The 12746-nt window shown below is 55.2% G+C and overlaps 1 protein-coding gene across 2 annotated transcripts in view; it reads right to left on the bottom strand.

Annotated features, from left to right (window-relative positions):
• Positions 1–12746, bottom strand: part of ACAN (aggrecan) — a 65391-nt gene that overhangs the window by 8255 nt on the left and 44390 nt on the right. For both annotated transcript variants that reach the window (XM_070495521.1, XM_070495523.1), the window contains exon 12: positions 6968–11806. In XM_070495521.1, coding sequence (XP_070351622.1) covers positions 6968–11806 — 4839 coding nt within the window. The remainder of the gene's footprint in view (positions 1–6967; positions 11807–12746) is intronic.

Below are 12746 nucleotides of genomic sequence, written 5' to 3' on the forward strand. Positions count from 1 at the left end.
ACTTGAATTGATAGGTCATTGGCCTTTGCCTCATATTTTCATCCAACAGCCAAGATGAGAACTGAATCTCCTAATCTGGCCTTTTCGCATCTTTCTGAGAAGCCAGAGACCTAGAGGCTCTCTTCTACTCTCTTCGTCTTTGTTCTCCAAAGGCTCCTGCTCGCTTTTTCTGGGTGGCTTCCCCTGGGATCATGACGCAGGCACTGTGCAGCTCCTCTTCCCGGGAGGTCAATACAATTCTGCCATGAGTAGGTCCCACCGGCTCATGGGGCGTCATGATAGGTGGCTAAGCCTTGGTCTGGGCAGCTGTGTTCATACAACCTTCAGGACCTGATGCGTCTAAGCTGGTCTCCATGTGGGCGGCTTCCTAGAAGTTCCTGGACTTCGTTCTTGCCTCTCGTAAGAGCAGACTAGACCTTAAAGTCAATCTTCTGACAAGAAGGCAAGAGCACTTTCTTCAGGATTCTTTCCCTAGTGCTTAGCAGACATCTTCTAGACCAGAGCTGGGTTGGTGCCACAGGTGGCCTGAAACTCTCAAGTCCCCAGGTACTCTCTCTTCCCACCAAGTTCTTAACTTCATCTCGGGGCGTGCACACCATGGACGAGAAACCGACAGTTCTGGGGTTGGAACTGTTCCAAGCAAAACCAAAATGCATGGAGGAACTGACCGAAATCCCAGCATGCACCAGGATTCCCAGCAGCAGCAGGAGCAGCAAAAGGTCAGGCCGGTGGGCCAGGCAGAAGCAGGGGATGGCTCTCCTGCTTCAGGACAGCTGCTGTCCTCGTTTGTCCAATTAGCATCATTATGGGAGGTGGGAAGCACTGGGCAGGGAGGAATTAAGCAAATGGAGGCGCTAAAGCAGTTGTAGAGAGCAAGGGACAGGAGTGGCCTGGGGGGACCACCCGACATCCCCCCTGCAGCCTCAGGCCAGCCCACGGGGGAGAGGGCTGGGGAGGGGGGCCCACGGGAGGCCGGCCAGGGGCCTTCCAGTTGCCCAGAGGTCTATGTCACATCGCCCACCCCTGGTGGCCTGAGGTCCAGGGGACAGTGTACTTTTCCTCCGGCGTTTGGCCAAGGCACAAAGTCTGAGAAGCTCGAGGAACCGTTCCTGGGCCCAGAAGCCGTTTTGTGCAGGGCCCTGGATTCACGGGCTGGCTCGGAGGGAAGGAAGGGCCGAGACCCCCAAAACCAGTGCCCAGGGGCCCGGGGTGACAGAGAGGCCTCCAGCTGTGGGAAGAGGCTGGTGGCCTGTGTGGGGCTTTCTCACAGCACGAGGCTGGCGGTGCCACCTCCTCCCCAGCTGAAGGAGCTGCTTGGGCTCTGCAATTGTCACCTCTTTCTGTGAAGGGTGGTTAGGATGTCACTTGTCTTCATGAGAGGAGCTGGGCAGGGCCCTGCTGTGAGCACAGAGCGGGGAGCCCAGCCATTAGGATGGGAAGGGCTTCAGGCTGTGGGCAGACGGCGTGAAGGAAGAGAGGAGAGAGAGGGAACCGGCACCTCTGAAGGACCTTCTCTGAGCCAGACACTGCATCCCACACCCACACGGTCCTCCCAGCAGCCCGATGGCACAGACGTCTTTGTGTCATTTCACAGGGAAGGAAACAAGTGATGTGACCTGTCCACGCTGGTAAGTGGGGGGACAGACGGCAAGAGATGGAGGAGAGAACTGGATAGTGAGGCTGGAGGCTGGAGGCTGCGCCTCGTCCCATGTGGAGGGAGAGAGAGCCGGGTCCTGGACCTCAGCATCTCGTAAGCATTTCTGCTGCACCAGCACAGGGCTCAGCTGTCATCGCCGAGCAGGGACTCTGGGGCATGTCAGGACCTCAGAGTCCTCTTCCCACTGCTGTAACCAGAAGGGGTGGTTCGTTCCTGAGCCAGGCACCCTAGCAATAGCTCGAACTTAGTGGGGAAAAGAACTGAGAGCCCCTGGTAAAGGCAAGAGGAATGAAACCATTTGCAAATAAGCACTTTGGCATCTGAATTGGGCATCTCAGCCCTCCACCCTGAATAGGTCTTGTCCAGCTTTTGCCAGGACCTCCAAATGAGAGAGTTTATTTGACTTATAGAAAAAGTTGACTGAAGAGTGGCAGCAGGTGCTTTTACTCAAGCAATACCCAACTAAAGGGACTGCCACTCATAAAGATTATGACATGAATGGTACCCCTCCAGTTGTTCAGTGCACAACCCGTGCAGCTGTATGTGGCGACCCTGGACAAACTTTCCTGGATAAGGATGGGGGAAAATCCGCTCAAGAAGCACAGAGACAAGTTTCTTACCTCAGTGGATGCTCTGTACTCTGTAAAGAACTGGGATCAATCAGGATGGGACAGACTTGAGTAAATACAGATTTACTCTATCACAATTGATAGACGGATTATAAGAGCACATTTATCAGTTCCAATTTGCCTTTAAAGTAAAAATCATTCAGTTAAAAAGCGTACTATAGCTATTTATACTATCAAGTCTTTTGTATTTTTAAAGTTTGATCTTGAATGTAACTTGAATGCCCTGCTTCTTAAATTCGATTAGTTAAAATCTGCCCATGGACTTGTTGGTTAAGTCAAGTCAAGAAGACAAGAAGTGTGACTTGTATTTTCACTTATAAGCCTCTATTTTCACTTGCTTTGAAAGATTCCCCTACCCACCCGCTCCTCCCCCCCAGGGATAAGGTTTAACTGAAATTCAAACATGTCCCCAGTAGGGGAAGGGACAGTGTCAGATCATAGATCAGAGCCCCGGACCTATGAAGTGACAAATAGCAGTAAAACAGAAATGAGGCTGCTTAAAGTTTAAGTTCACGCTCTTCTACCCAAGGGGTCTAGAGAAAGCCACGCAGCACTGCGAGGGCTGGAAAACTGCACGTGAGATCTGATTAGAACAGCATTTCTCAACCTTGGCTGCCGATCAGAACCACGGTGGTAATTCAAGAAACTTTTTTTATTTAAAGATTTGAAAAAAAAACACGCATGCCGGAGTCCACCTCCAGACCCACTGAATCGGGGCCTCTGGGGTGGGGCCCAGGCGTGGGGCTTTTTAGAAGCATCCAAGGTGATTCTAAGGAGCAGCCAGGATGGAAACCTCGGAGTCAGAAATCTCACCCCCAGAGGAAATATAAGCAGTGGAAGTGGGAAGGATGCGGTGGCTTTTGAAGCCAATCCGAATAGAACATCCCTGCTTTTAGTTGCTGAAGATCTGAGAATTCATTAAACAGATGTTTATTTGGATGCCAAGAGGACAGATGCACAGTTTATCAAGAACTCGTTTACGAAGGGCTGCCTAAACAAGATGACAGGAAGTGTCAAGTGTTTTCTTTTAGGACAAAATGCAGCCTCCGACCTCCTTTACCAGGTGCGGGTCTTCCCTGAGTATTCAGTCTTGCCACAGCAATAATGCCAGCGTTTGCTACCTATGGCCCTGGAGCACGCTCGTCCATGGTCTTTCAACAACCTGGGGTTCCTGGTTCTAGTCAGAGACGACGGGCGGGGCACCTGTGGGGACCAGACACCGTCTGTGGTCCTTTGGGAGCTGCGCTGAGCTCAGTGGAGCAGGAGTGACCTGGGATCCCAGGGGCGGAGTCACGGGCAATGAGACCCCAGGTGGGTGACCCTCACCACTTGCTCTTTAGAGATGATAAAGCTTTGGCTAACCAGAGGAGCAAGAGGTGGGAGAGCGGAACCAACATTCCTTAAGGCCTCCCCCTGCCAGATGCTGCCCACTGATGACCTTGATCCTCACAGCAAGGTCCGCTCATCTCTGGCTGCACACTGGAGTCACCGGGAGTTTGAAAAGCCCCAGTGCAAGGGTCTCAGGACCATTTCCATCAGAATCGGGGCAGGGGACCCAGGCACCAGAGTTTTCAAAGCCGAGAACGATTGGCTTTGAGCCTATTTACAAACAAGGTAGTGAGGGCCTGGCCGGGAGTGCCCAAGGGGCCCCACCCCAATTCTACAGCCTGTCTCCACTCTGGTCCCCTGAAGTCCAGCCTCTAGCTCTTCGCGACCAGCAACCGGTTATTATGTTCAAGAGGGATTTTCTTATTTAGCCGGGTGTGTGAAACAAGTGCATTAAGACCTCAATTCTTGGTTCGACTCACTCAGCGGAGTTAGAAAAATTACTTAGCCTCTCTGTGCTGCAGGTTCAGATGGGGATGATTATCAAGCTACTCCCAGAGCCGTGTAGGAAGAAATCGTGGGAAAGAACGTCCTTTGGAAACATACATGGTTAGAGAAAGGCTGTCCTTACAGCAGATTAGTTAAGGTCCACTGTCACCTACTTCTAATTTCAGGAGAGCTGGGACACAAGGCTTGCTGTGGCTTCTGATAGTGTCACATTTTTGCTTCAAGCCTCAGGCTGGGGAAGGCATTGTAAGAATGGAGGGGGGCATCAGAGAGACTGAGAGAGGGCAAGGGGGTCTGGTCCCGGCGTCTGCCCGGGTCCCACAAGCCCTGGTGGACACTGTGTCTGCTCCTCACTGAGCCGGGCTGAGCTGGCCGACTGAGCCAACCTGCTCTCCACCCACGCACGCAGACGGGGAGGGGGTGTCTGCAGACCCGGCACGGCGTCCTCCAGGGGAGCTGCTCACTGGACGGACAGTGAGGCCCACTGCTGACCGAGGACCCTGAGCCCCACTTGCTGGAAAGCACACACAGGGTCTCCCCAGGTTTTCTTCAGGGGCAGCCTTTCCCAGGACAGGGGCAGCTCTCCGCCCTCCTGTCGGGGTGGGGGATGAGGGAGGGGTGCGGGTCACTGTGGCCCAGTGGAAATACTGTCCCCTTGGCAGTAAGGCCAGGACCTTCCTAGGAGAGCCCACCCTCTCTGGCCACGGACCCACAGAGTGATTTCAGTCATGGCCACCACTCGGGGGCAGAGGCTGACCCCACTGCGGGAAGAGCGATAGAGCCGCACCCTAGTGCCCGTGCATACGGACATCCACGTGTCCTGCACAAGTGCTAAGTGTGCGGCCTATGTATGTCACAGCAGCATATAACACACCAGCAGGGGCTCATTTGCACGTATATTCACACGTGGAAACACACAATCCTTCTCTGTGGACCGTGTCAAGGCTACTGGAGGACACGATGGTTGGTTCCCCCAGGATTGCGGCTCTGACTCTGCCTGCGTCCTAGGAACGCAGCCCTTTTATGAAGGCCTTTTATGATTCCTGACTTTGCACAGAGCGTGGGTCAGGGCTTGGGGCAGCGGTGTAGACAGCTAACCCATGAACAGGAGCTCAGAGGTAACGGGGCATTTCCCCCTCGATGGTGGAGATGTTGACCAGACGAAGCCACAGGCCTCAAGGTGTTCAGGGAATGACAGGCAGATTCTAATCATTTTGTTTCGGCGGGGGGAGTCACCTCCAATCAGAGGATCCCCAGGCTCCTCCCCGTCCCACAGGCTGCCTGACCCACGGCAAAGGCCAAACAGGGGCCCCAGGGTGGCAGGTGCCCAGGGGCAGGGTCACAGCTGACCTGCAGTCGTGAAGCCGGGAGCTGGGGGTGACAGCACTGTCTGTGTCACTTCCTTCAGGCAAGAAGGGGACCCAAACCCCAGCCAGCCCAAGCCTGGTGGGGACTGTGGGGGCTTTCCTGGGGAGGATTACTCTGCATGATGCAGCCAGCCCCTCACAGAGCTTCCCTCCCATCACTCTGCGGGGCGTGTGACCAGCTACCCCCAGTTCTCCCATTTCTTTGAAGTCTCAGATTTTATCTTCCAAATTTAAGCCCATTTTGCATTCTGCTCATCAGTCATTGGCTTGACAAAAACTCACTGCTTACCAGTTTAATCACTTGACTTTTCTCTCCTAAACTGCCGCGGAGAACAGACGCTCTAGAAAGACGGGCCACGTCTGTTCTGTGGCCCCCACCCCAACATGTCACTGACTGCCCCCTCCCAGGCCTAGGTGCCTGAGCCTCAGGGAGCCTGGTCGCCTCCCCCGCCCCCCCAGAACCCCTTCTGGGGATAAAGGAACCCCCTTGCTCCCCTGCCTGCACCCCCACAGGCTGTGAGGTCTTTCCTACATCGCAGTGCTGGCCAGTGCGGCCAGGGGGACACAGGTACATGACATGTCCCTCTGTCTCCTGGCAGGTCCCAGCACCGCAGGGCTTCTGGCACAGGCCCTGGGGGGCCCCACTCCCCAGCGAGAGGCTGGATGTCACCGCCTGGGGTACAGCGCAGCCTCTGAGACCTCGAGGTGGGGCCCCCAACGCCCATGAGGCTGGCTCCAGGTGAGCATGTGAGAGGGGACTCAGTCCCTCCCGGGCACCTGGCCCGGCACCTGGGGGGCTCTCTGACGGGGGGCGGTCTCAGCCATGGGGAGGTGTGAGGGACCCCAAAGCGAGAGCAAAGGAGAAATCACCAGCCTCTGGGCTGGGAGCTGGGTGTCGAGGTGAGGCCATCACTACGGTACAGAGGGGCCACCTGTGACGGGCCAGGCGGGGTGGGGATGCTGGGTCTAAGTCAGGACACAGCTAAAATAACACTTCGTAGTTCCTGAAATCGCGCAGGTTCTAACCCTGCACAAAGTGACTATTTGGGCATAAACATCATCGGTAGATCCATTCTCTCATCTCACACTCACCCCACGGGAAAGGGGCATGAGCAGAATTTCCAGCACTATCTACACAGTCATCCTTCTCTCTGTGCCAAGTACGGAGAGCTGCATTCACATATAAACGTCCTTATGATGTAACGCCACTGTGGCAATAACCATCAATGATCTGTACGTATGTACTGCGTGCAAAGTGTGATGCTAAGTGCTTGTTTCCTGGATATTTATATCCTGTTTAATCTTCCCTGGTACTATTCTCGTTTTACAGATGAGGCTCAGAGAGGTTGAGAAACTTGCCTGAGGCTGCACAGCTAATCTGTGGTGGAGCTGTGCTCAGAACCTTCAATCTCCACAGCCTCCCACTATGCTACAGTCTGAACTACCCAAACCCCTTTAAAGAAACAGAATCCTAAGAATACCTGTGACGGCTGTCTCCGATACACCTGGTCCTCCTGGAGAAGCTGGGATGGAAGCCTCTGTCGGGGAGACGGCTGTTTCGGCTGTTGGGGTCTCTTCTCCTGAGTACAGGGGGCTTGAGGACTCGATTTCTAGGAGCGCCTCTGCAGGGCGCTGCATCTGCGGGGTCCACTCAGACTCTGGGAGGCTGGTGCTCAGGACCACATCTGGGCCCGAGGTGTGGCCAGATGGGTCTCCGCTGCTGTCAGTCCTGTCTCCGGAAGCCGCGGGGGCGGCCGAAGGCCAGCCTGATGCCTCTGTGCCAACGTGGTAGGTGGTGCTTGACACTCCACTGGCCTCCGGGCTGGCTGAGCCCTCCCTGGGGCCTTCGTGAAAGGGGGACGTGCTGCTGCTCACGCCCAGGCCTGAGCCTCCGTCCAGGTCAGCTTCACGGGAGGCGGCGGTGGCTGAACTCAGATCAGGGGACCCAGAAGCTCCTCCGCTGGCCTCGGGGGCAGCAGACGCCACCACCCCGGCCTCAGGATAGGCAGACGTCTCATGGCCGGATTCTGGGACTGAGGATGCTTCCACTCCAGCCCCGGGGAACCCGGGCGTAGCTCCACCGGCTTCTCCAGACGCAGAGGCTTCTCCACTGGACTCAACAAGCTGGGGGGTGAATGTCACAGGGGGTCTCTGGCCGAGTTCCTGGGAAACAGTTGGTTCAGTAACACCCTCCACGAACTCAGAAGTGATTAAAGTAATTTCTGGAAGTCCTGAGGCTTCCCCACTGGTGCTCGTGGCCGCCGAGGATGCCCCACTTACATCAATGGTGCCCGAGAAGTCCCCACTGAAATGTGGAGTACTCGATGGCTCTCCACTGGGCTCCACCAGCCCTGACGGCAGCCCGCTTAAGTCCGAAAATCCCGAATGGTCTCCAGACACGGCCGGTGCTCCAGAATGGGCACCACTGAGTTCCAAAATGCCCGAAGGCCCTTCTCCTGCTTCTTGGGCTGTTGGAGCCTGGGTTACAGATTCCACCAAAGTTCTGTCTACAAGGGAGACAGTGGGGAGACCAGAGGGAAGTCCACTGCCGTCGTAGGCTCCCGAGGGCAGGCTGCTCCCAGTCTCAGCTCCAGAGGATTCTCCACTGACCTCAGCGACGCCACTTGGCAGGCCACTGAGTTCTGGAGGCTGGGATGTAAGCCCACTGGAATCAGGTGCTCCAGAAGATTGTCCACTGACATCTGCTCTCCCAGATGTGCCCGAGAGGTCTGCGTCCCCTGAAGGGAGCCCGCTGAGTTCCACGGATCCCAAACCTTCTTCTTCTTTAAACGGAGTCGGGGTCACTTCGACCAAACTGGTGTCCACAAACGTAATGCCAGAAGGTTCACCACTGCCACTCATGGCACTGGAAACCAGGTCATGGATTCCAGATGTTGTCCCACTGAACCCCGGCAACCCCGATGGCTGCCCACTGAGATCATGGACCCCGGATGCTCCTCCACTCAGGTCGGTTATGCCAAATGGTTGACCACTGCCAAAAAGAACTCCAGAAGCTTCTCCACTGACATCTGGTTGTCCAGAGGACAGTCCACTAAACTCAGTCACTCCAGATGTTTCCCCAGAAAATCCTGATGGCTGCCCGCTGACCTCAAAAAGCCCAGATGTTCCCCCACTGATGTCAGGAAACCCTGACGGCTGTCCACTGACACCAAAGAGTCCAGATGTTTCCCCACTGATGTCAGGAGACCCAGATGCCTGGCCACTGAGTTCAGCTCCTGAAGGGAGTCCACTAGCTCCGCCACTAATGTCCAGCTCGCTTAAGGGCAGTCCAGATGTTTCTCCAGCACCACTGATGCCAATCGTTCCCCTCCCTTCCAGTTGACCTGCAGTGGTGGCTGTGACGACTTCCACCAATGTCGTATCCACTAGGGAGACGGTTGGGAACCCAGACGGAAGTCCACTAAAGTCCGGCAGGCCAGAGGATGGGCCACTTCCAAGGTCCACCCCAGAATACTCACCACTAAATCCAGAGGGAAGGCCACTTGCTTCAGGAGCTTGCCCACTTCCAGAAGGTATTCTGCCAAAGTCCAAGGCTCCAGAAGCTGACCCAAACAAGTCCTCTCTTCCAGAAGGCAACCCACTAAGGTCCTCAGCTCCAGAAGCAGAGGTCTCTAGACCTTCCCTTCCAGAAGGAAGTCCACTGAGGTCCTCTACTCCAGAGGCAGTGGGCTCGAGATGGACCTCTCCTCCAGAAGGAAGTCCACCGAGGTCCTCTATGCCAGAGGCAGTGGGCTCGAGATGGACCTCTCCTCCAGAAGGAAGTCCACCAAGGTCCTCTACTCCAGAGGGAGTGGGCTCGAGATGGATCTCTCCTCCAGAAGGAAGTCCACCAAGGTCCTCTGCTCCGGAGGGAGTGGTCTCTAGATGAATCTCTCCTCCAGAAGGAAGTCCACCGAGGTCCTCTACTCCAGAGGCAGTGGGCTCTAGGTGGATCTCTCCTCCAGAAGGAAGTCCACCGAGGTCCTCTACTCCAGAGGCAGTGGGCTCGAGATGGATTTCTCCTCCAGAAGGAAGTCCACCGAGGTCTTCTACTCCAGAGGCAGTGGGCTCAAGATGGACCTCTCCTCCAGAAGGAAGTTCACCAAGGTCCTCTGCTCCGGAGGGAGTGGTTTCTAGATGAATCTCTCCTCCAGAAGGAAGTCCACCGAGGTCCTCTACTCCAGAGGCAGTGGGCTCTAGGTGGATCTCTCCTCCAGAAGGAAGTCCACCGAGGTCCTCTACTCCAGAGGCAGTGGGCTCTAGATGGATCTCTCCTCCAGAAGGAAGTTCACTGAGGTCCTCTACTCCAGAGGCAGTGGGCTCAAGATGGACCTCTCCTCCAGAAGGAAGTCCACCGAGGTCCTCTACTCCAGAGGCAGTGGGCTCGAGATGGATCTCTCCTCCAGAAGGAAGTCCACCAAGGTCCTCTGCTCCAGAGGGAGTGGTCTCCAGATGAATCTCTCCGCCGGAAGGAAGTCCACCAAGGTCCTCTACTCCAGGGGCAGTGGGCTCAAGATGAATCTCTCCTCCAGAAGGAAGTCCACCGAGGTCCTCTACTCCAGAGGCAGTGGGCTCTAGATGAACCTCTCCTCCAGAAGGAAGTCCACCAAGGTCCTCTACTCCAGAGGCAGTGGGCTCTAGATGAATCTCTCCTCCAGAAGGAAGTCCACCAAGGTCCTCTACTCCAGAGGCAGTGGGCTCAAGATGAATCTCTCCTCCAGAAGGAAGTCCACCGAGGTCCTCTACTCCAGAGGCAGTGGGCTCTAGATGAACCTCTCCTCCAGAAGGAAGTCCACCGAGGTCCTCTACTCCAGAGGCAGTGGGCTCTAGATGAATCTCTCCTCCAGAAGGAAGTCCACCGAGGTCCTCCACTCCAGAGGCAGTGGGCTCTAGGTGGATCTCTCCTCCAGAAGGAAGTCCACCGAGGTCCTCTACTCCAGAGGCAGTGGGCTCTAGATGAATCTCTCCTCCAGAAGGAAGTCCACTGAGGTCCTCTACTCCAGAGGGAGTGGTCTCGAGATGGATCTCTCCTCCAGAAGGAAGTCCACCGAGGTCCTCTACTCCAGAGGCAGTGGGCTCTAAATGGATCTCTCCTCCAGAAGGAAGTCCACTGAGGTCCTCTACTCCAGAGGCAGTGGGCTCTAGATGGATCTCTTCTCCAGAAGGAAGTCCACCGAGGTCTTCTACTCCAGAGGCAGTGGGCTCAAGATGAACCTCTCCTCCAGAAGGAAATCCACTGATATCCTCTACTCCAGAGGCTGTGGGCTCAACATGAATCTCTCCTCCAGAAGGAAGTCCACCGAGGTCTTCTACTCCAGAGGCAGTGGGCTCAAGATGAACCTCTCCTCCAGAAGGAAGTCCACCAAGGTCCTCTGCTCCGGAGGGAGTGGTCTCCAGATGAATCTCTCCGCCGGAAGGAAGTCCACCAAGGTCCTCTACTCCAGAGGCAGTGGGCTCAAGATGAATCTCTTCTCCAGAAGGAAGTCCACCGAGGTCCTCTACTCCAGAGGCAGTGGGCTCTAGATGAATCTCTCCTCCAGAAGGAAGTCCACCAAGGTCCTCTACTCCAGAGGCAGTGGGCTCTAAATGGATCTCTCCTCCAGAAGGAAGTCCACTGAGATCCTCTACTCCAGAGGCAGTGGGCTCAACATGAACCTCTCCTCCAGAAGGAAATCCACTGATATCCTCTACTCCAGAGGCAGTGGGCTCAAGATGAACCTCTCCTCCAGAAGGAAGTTCACCAAGGTCCTCTACTCCAGAGGCAGTGGGCTCGAGATGGATCTCTCCTCCAGAAGGAAGTCCACCGAGGTCCTCTACTCCAGAGGCAGTGGGCTCTAGATGAACCTCTCCTCCAGAAGGAAGTCCACTGAGGTCCTCTACTCCAGAAGCAGTGGGCTCTGGGCCCTCGCTTCCAGAGGGCAGCCAGCCAACTGCAGGAGTCGTGGACCACCTAATTCTATCTTCATCCCCTGAGGCCAGTCCACTGCCCACATGCAAGCCTGAGCCCACTGCAGAGATGAGACCACTGGAGTCAAGGTCTCCAGAGGGCAGTCCACTTACACTTCCCTCTGAGGGCTGCCCCCTGAAGTCCAGGTGTCCTGAAACTTCTCCACTGCCTGTGAAGTCACCGCTGACTTCAGGCACCCCCGATGGCTCCCCAGAGCTTGGCAGCTCCGTCTCGATGGGCACTGGGGCTGAAAGTGTGGATGGCTCCTCCGAGGGGGATGGCTTCTCTGAGGCTGAGGGCACTTCCGTGGCCCAGGGGCCTTCTGTGCTCTCCTCTGTTGCTGCACTTGTGGGAGGCCACGTAGGAGGAATCCCTGGAAGAAAGGAAGACGGAAGAGAGGTGTGGGATTAGAAACTGCTCCATTTGAAGCTCAAGCAGAGAAGCTGAACTCTACTCCTTCCAAAGCGAAACTTTTCTCTCAAGACCTCAGAGACACGTTCAAGCATTTTCTAACGGAACCCTCCTTCTGGAAGAGAGCACCCTGGGAAGGGATAGAGGGAGTGGGGAGGCCTGCAAACTTCCCGCCACCCTCAGGCTGCACTTTCTGAGACTAGAGTCTAGAGGGGGCGCCATTCACACAACCCATGGGATGTGGGGGCCTGGCTACCCCTGAGGGCAGTCTTGGTCACCTTTCAAGTACTCCACATCAACTCTCATTTATCTAAACCCATGGTTTCCAAAGTGTGGTCCCTGGACCAGCTGCACCAGCATCTCCTGGGAGCTTGATAGAAAAGCGAATTCTCACACTCAGGTGAGCATCAGCATCGCTGGGAGGGCTTGTGAAAACACAGCATGCTGGGCTCACCCCACAGTCCCTGATTCAGTGGGGCTTGGGTAGGATTTGAGAATTTGCTTTTCTTTCTTTCTTTCTTTTTTTTTTTTGGTGAGGAAGAGTTGCCCTGAGCTAACATCTGTGCCAATCTTCCTCTATTTTATATGTGGCATGCCATCACAGCCTGGCTGATGTGTGGAGGAGGTCTGTGCCCAGGATCCAAACCTGCGAACCTCGGCCACTGAAGCAGACCATGCGTAACTTTAACCACTTGGTCATGGGGCCGGCCTTCCAACCCTCTCTTATTTTTTTTATGATGAGTCCCATGGGACATATCCCCAGGGAGTGTGACAATTATTCATCTAACCCATTTCCTGTGGGCCAGGAAGGGCCAGGCGGTGCTGTTTGCAAAAATATACCAACATTTTCTATTCTGAAAACCTATTACAGAGGATTTGGAAAACAGAGAGAAAAAGAAAAC

This window comes from Equus asinus, chromosome 2, assembly GCF_041296235.1.
Source record: "Equus asinus isolate D_3611 breed Donkey chromosome 2, EquAss-T2T_v2, whole genome shotgun sequence".
Classification (NCBI taxonomy): Eukaryota; Metazoa; Chordata; class Mammalia; order Perissodactyla; family Equidae; genus Equus; species Equus asinus.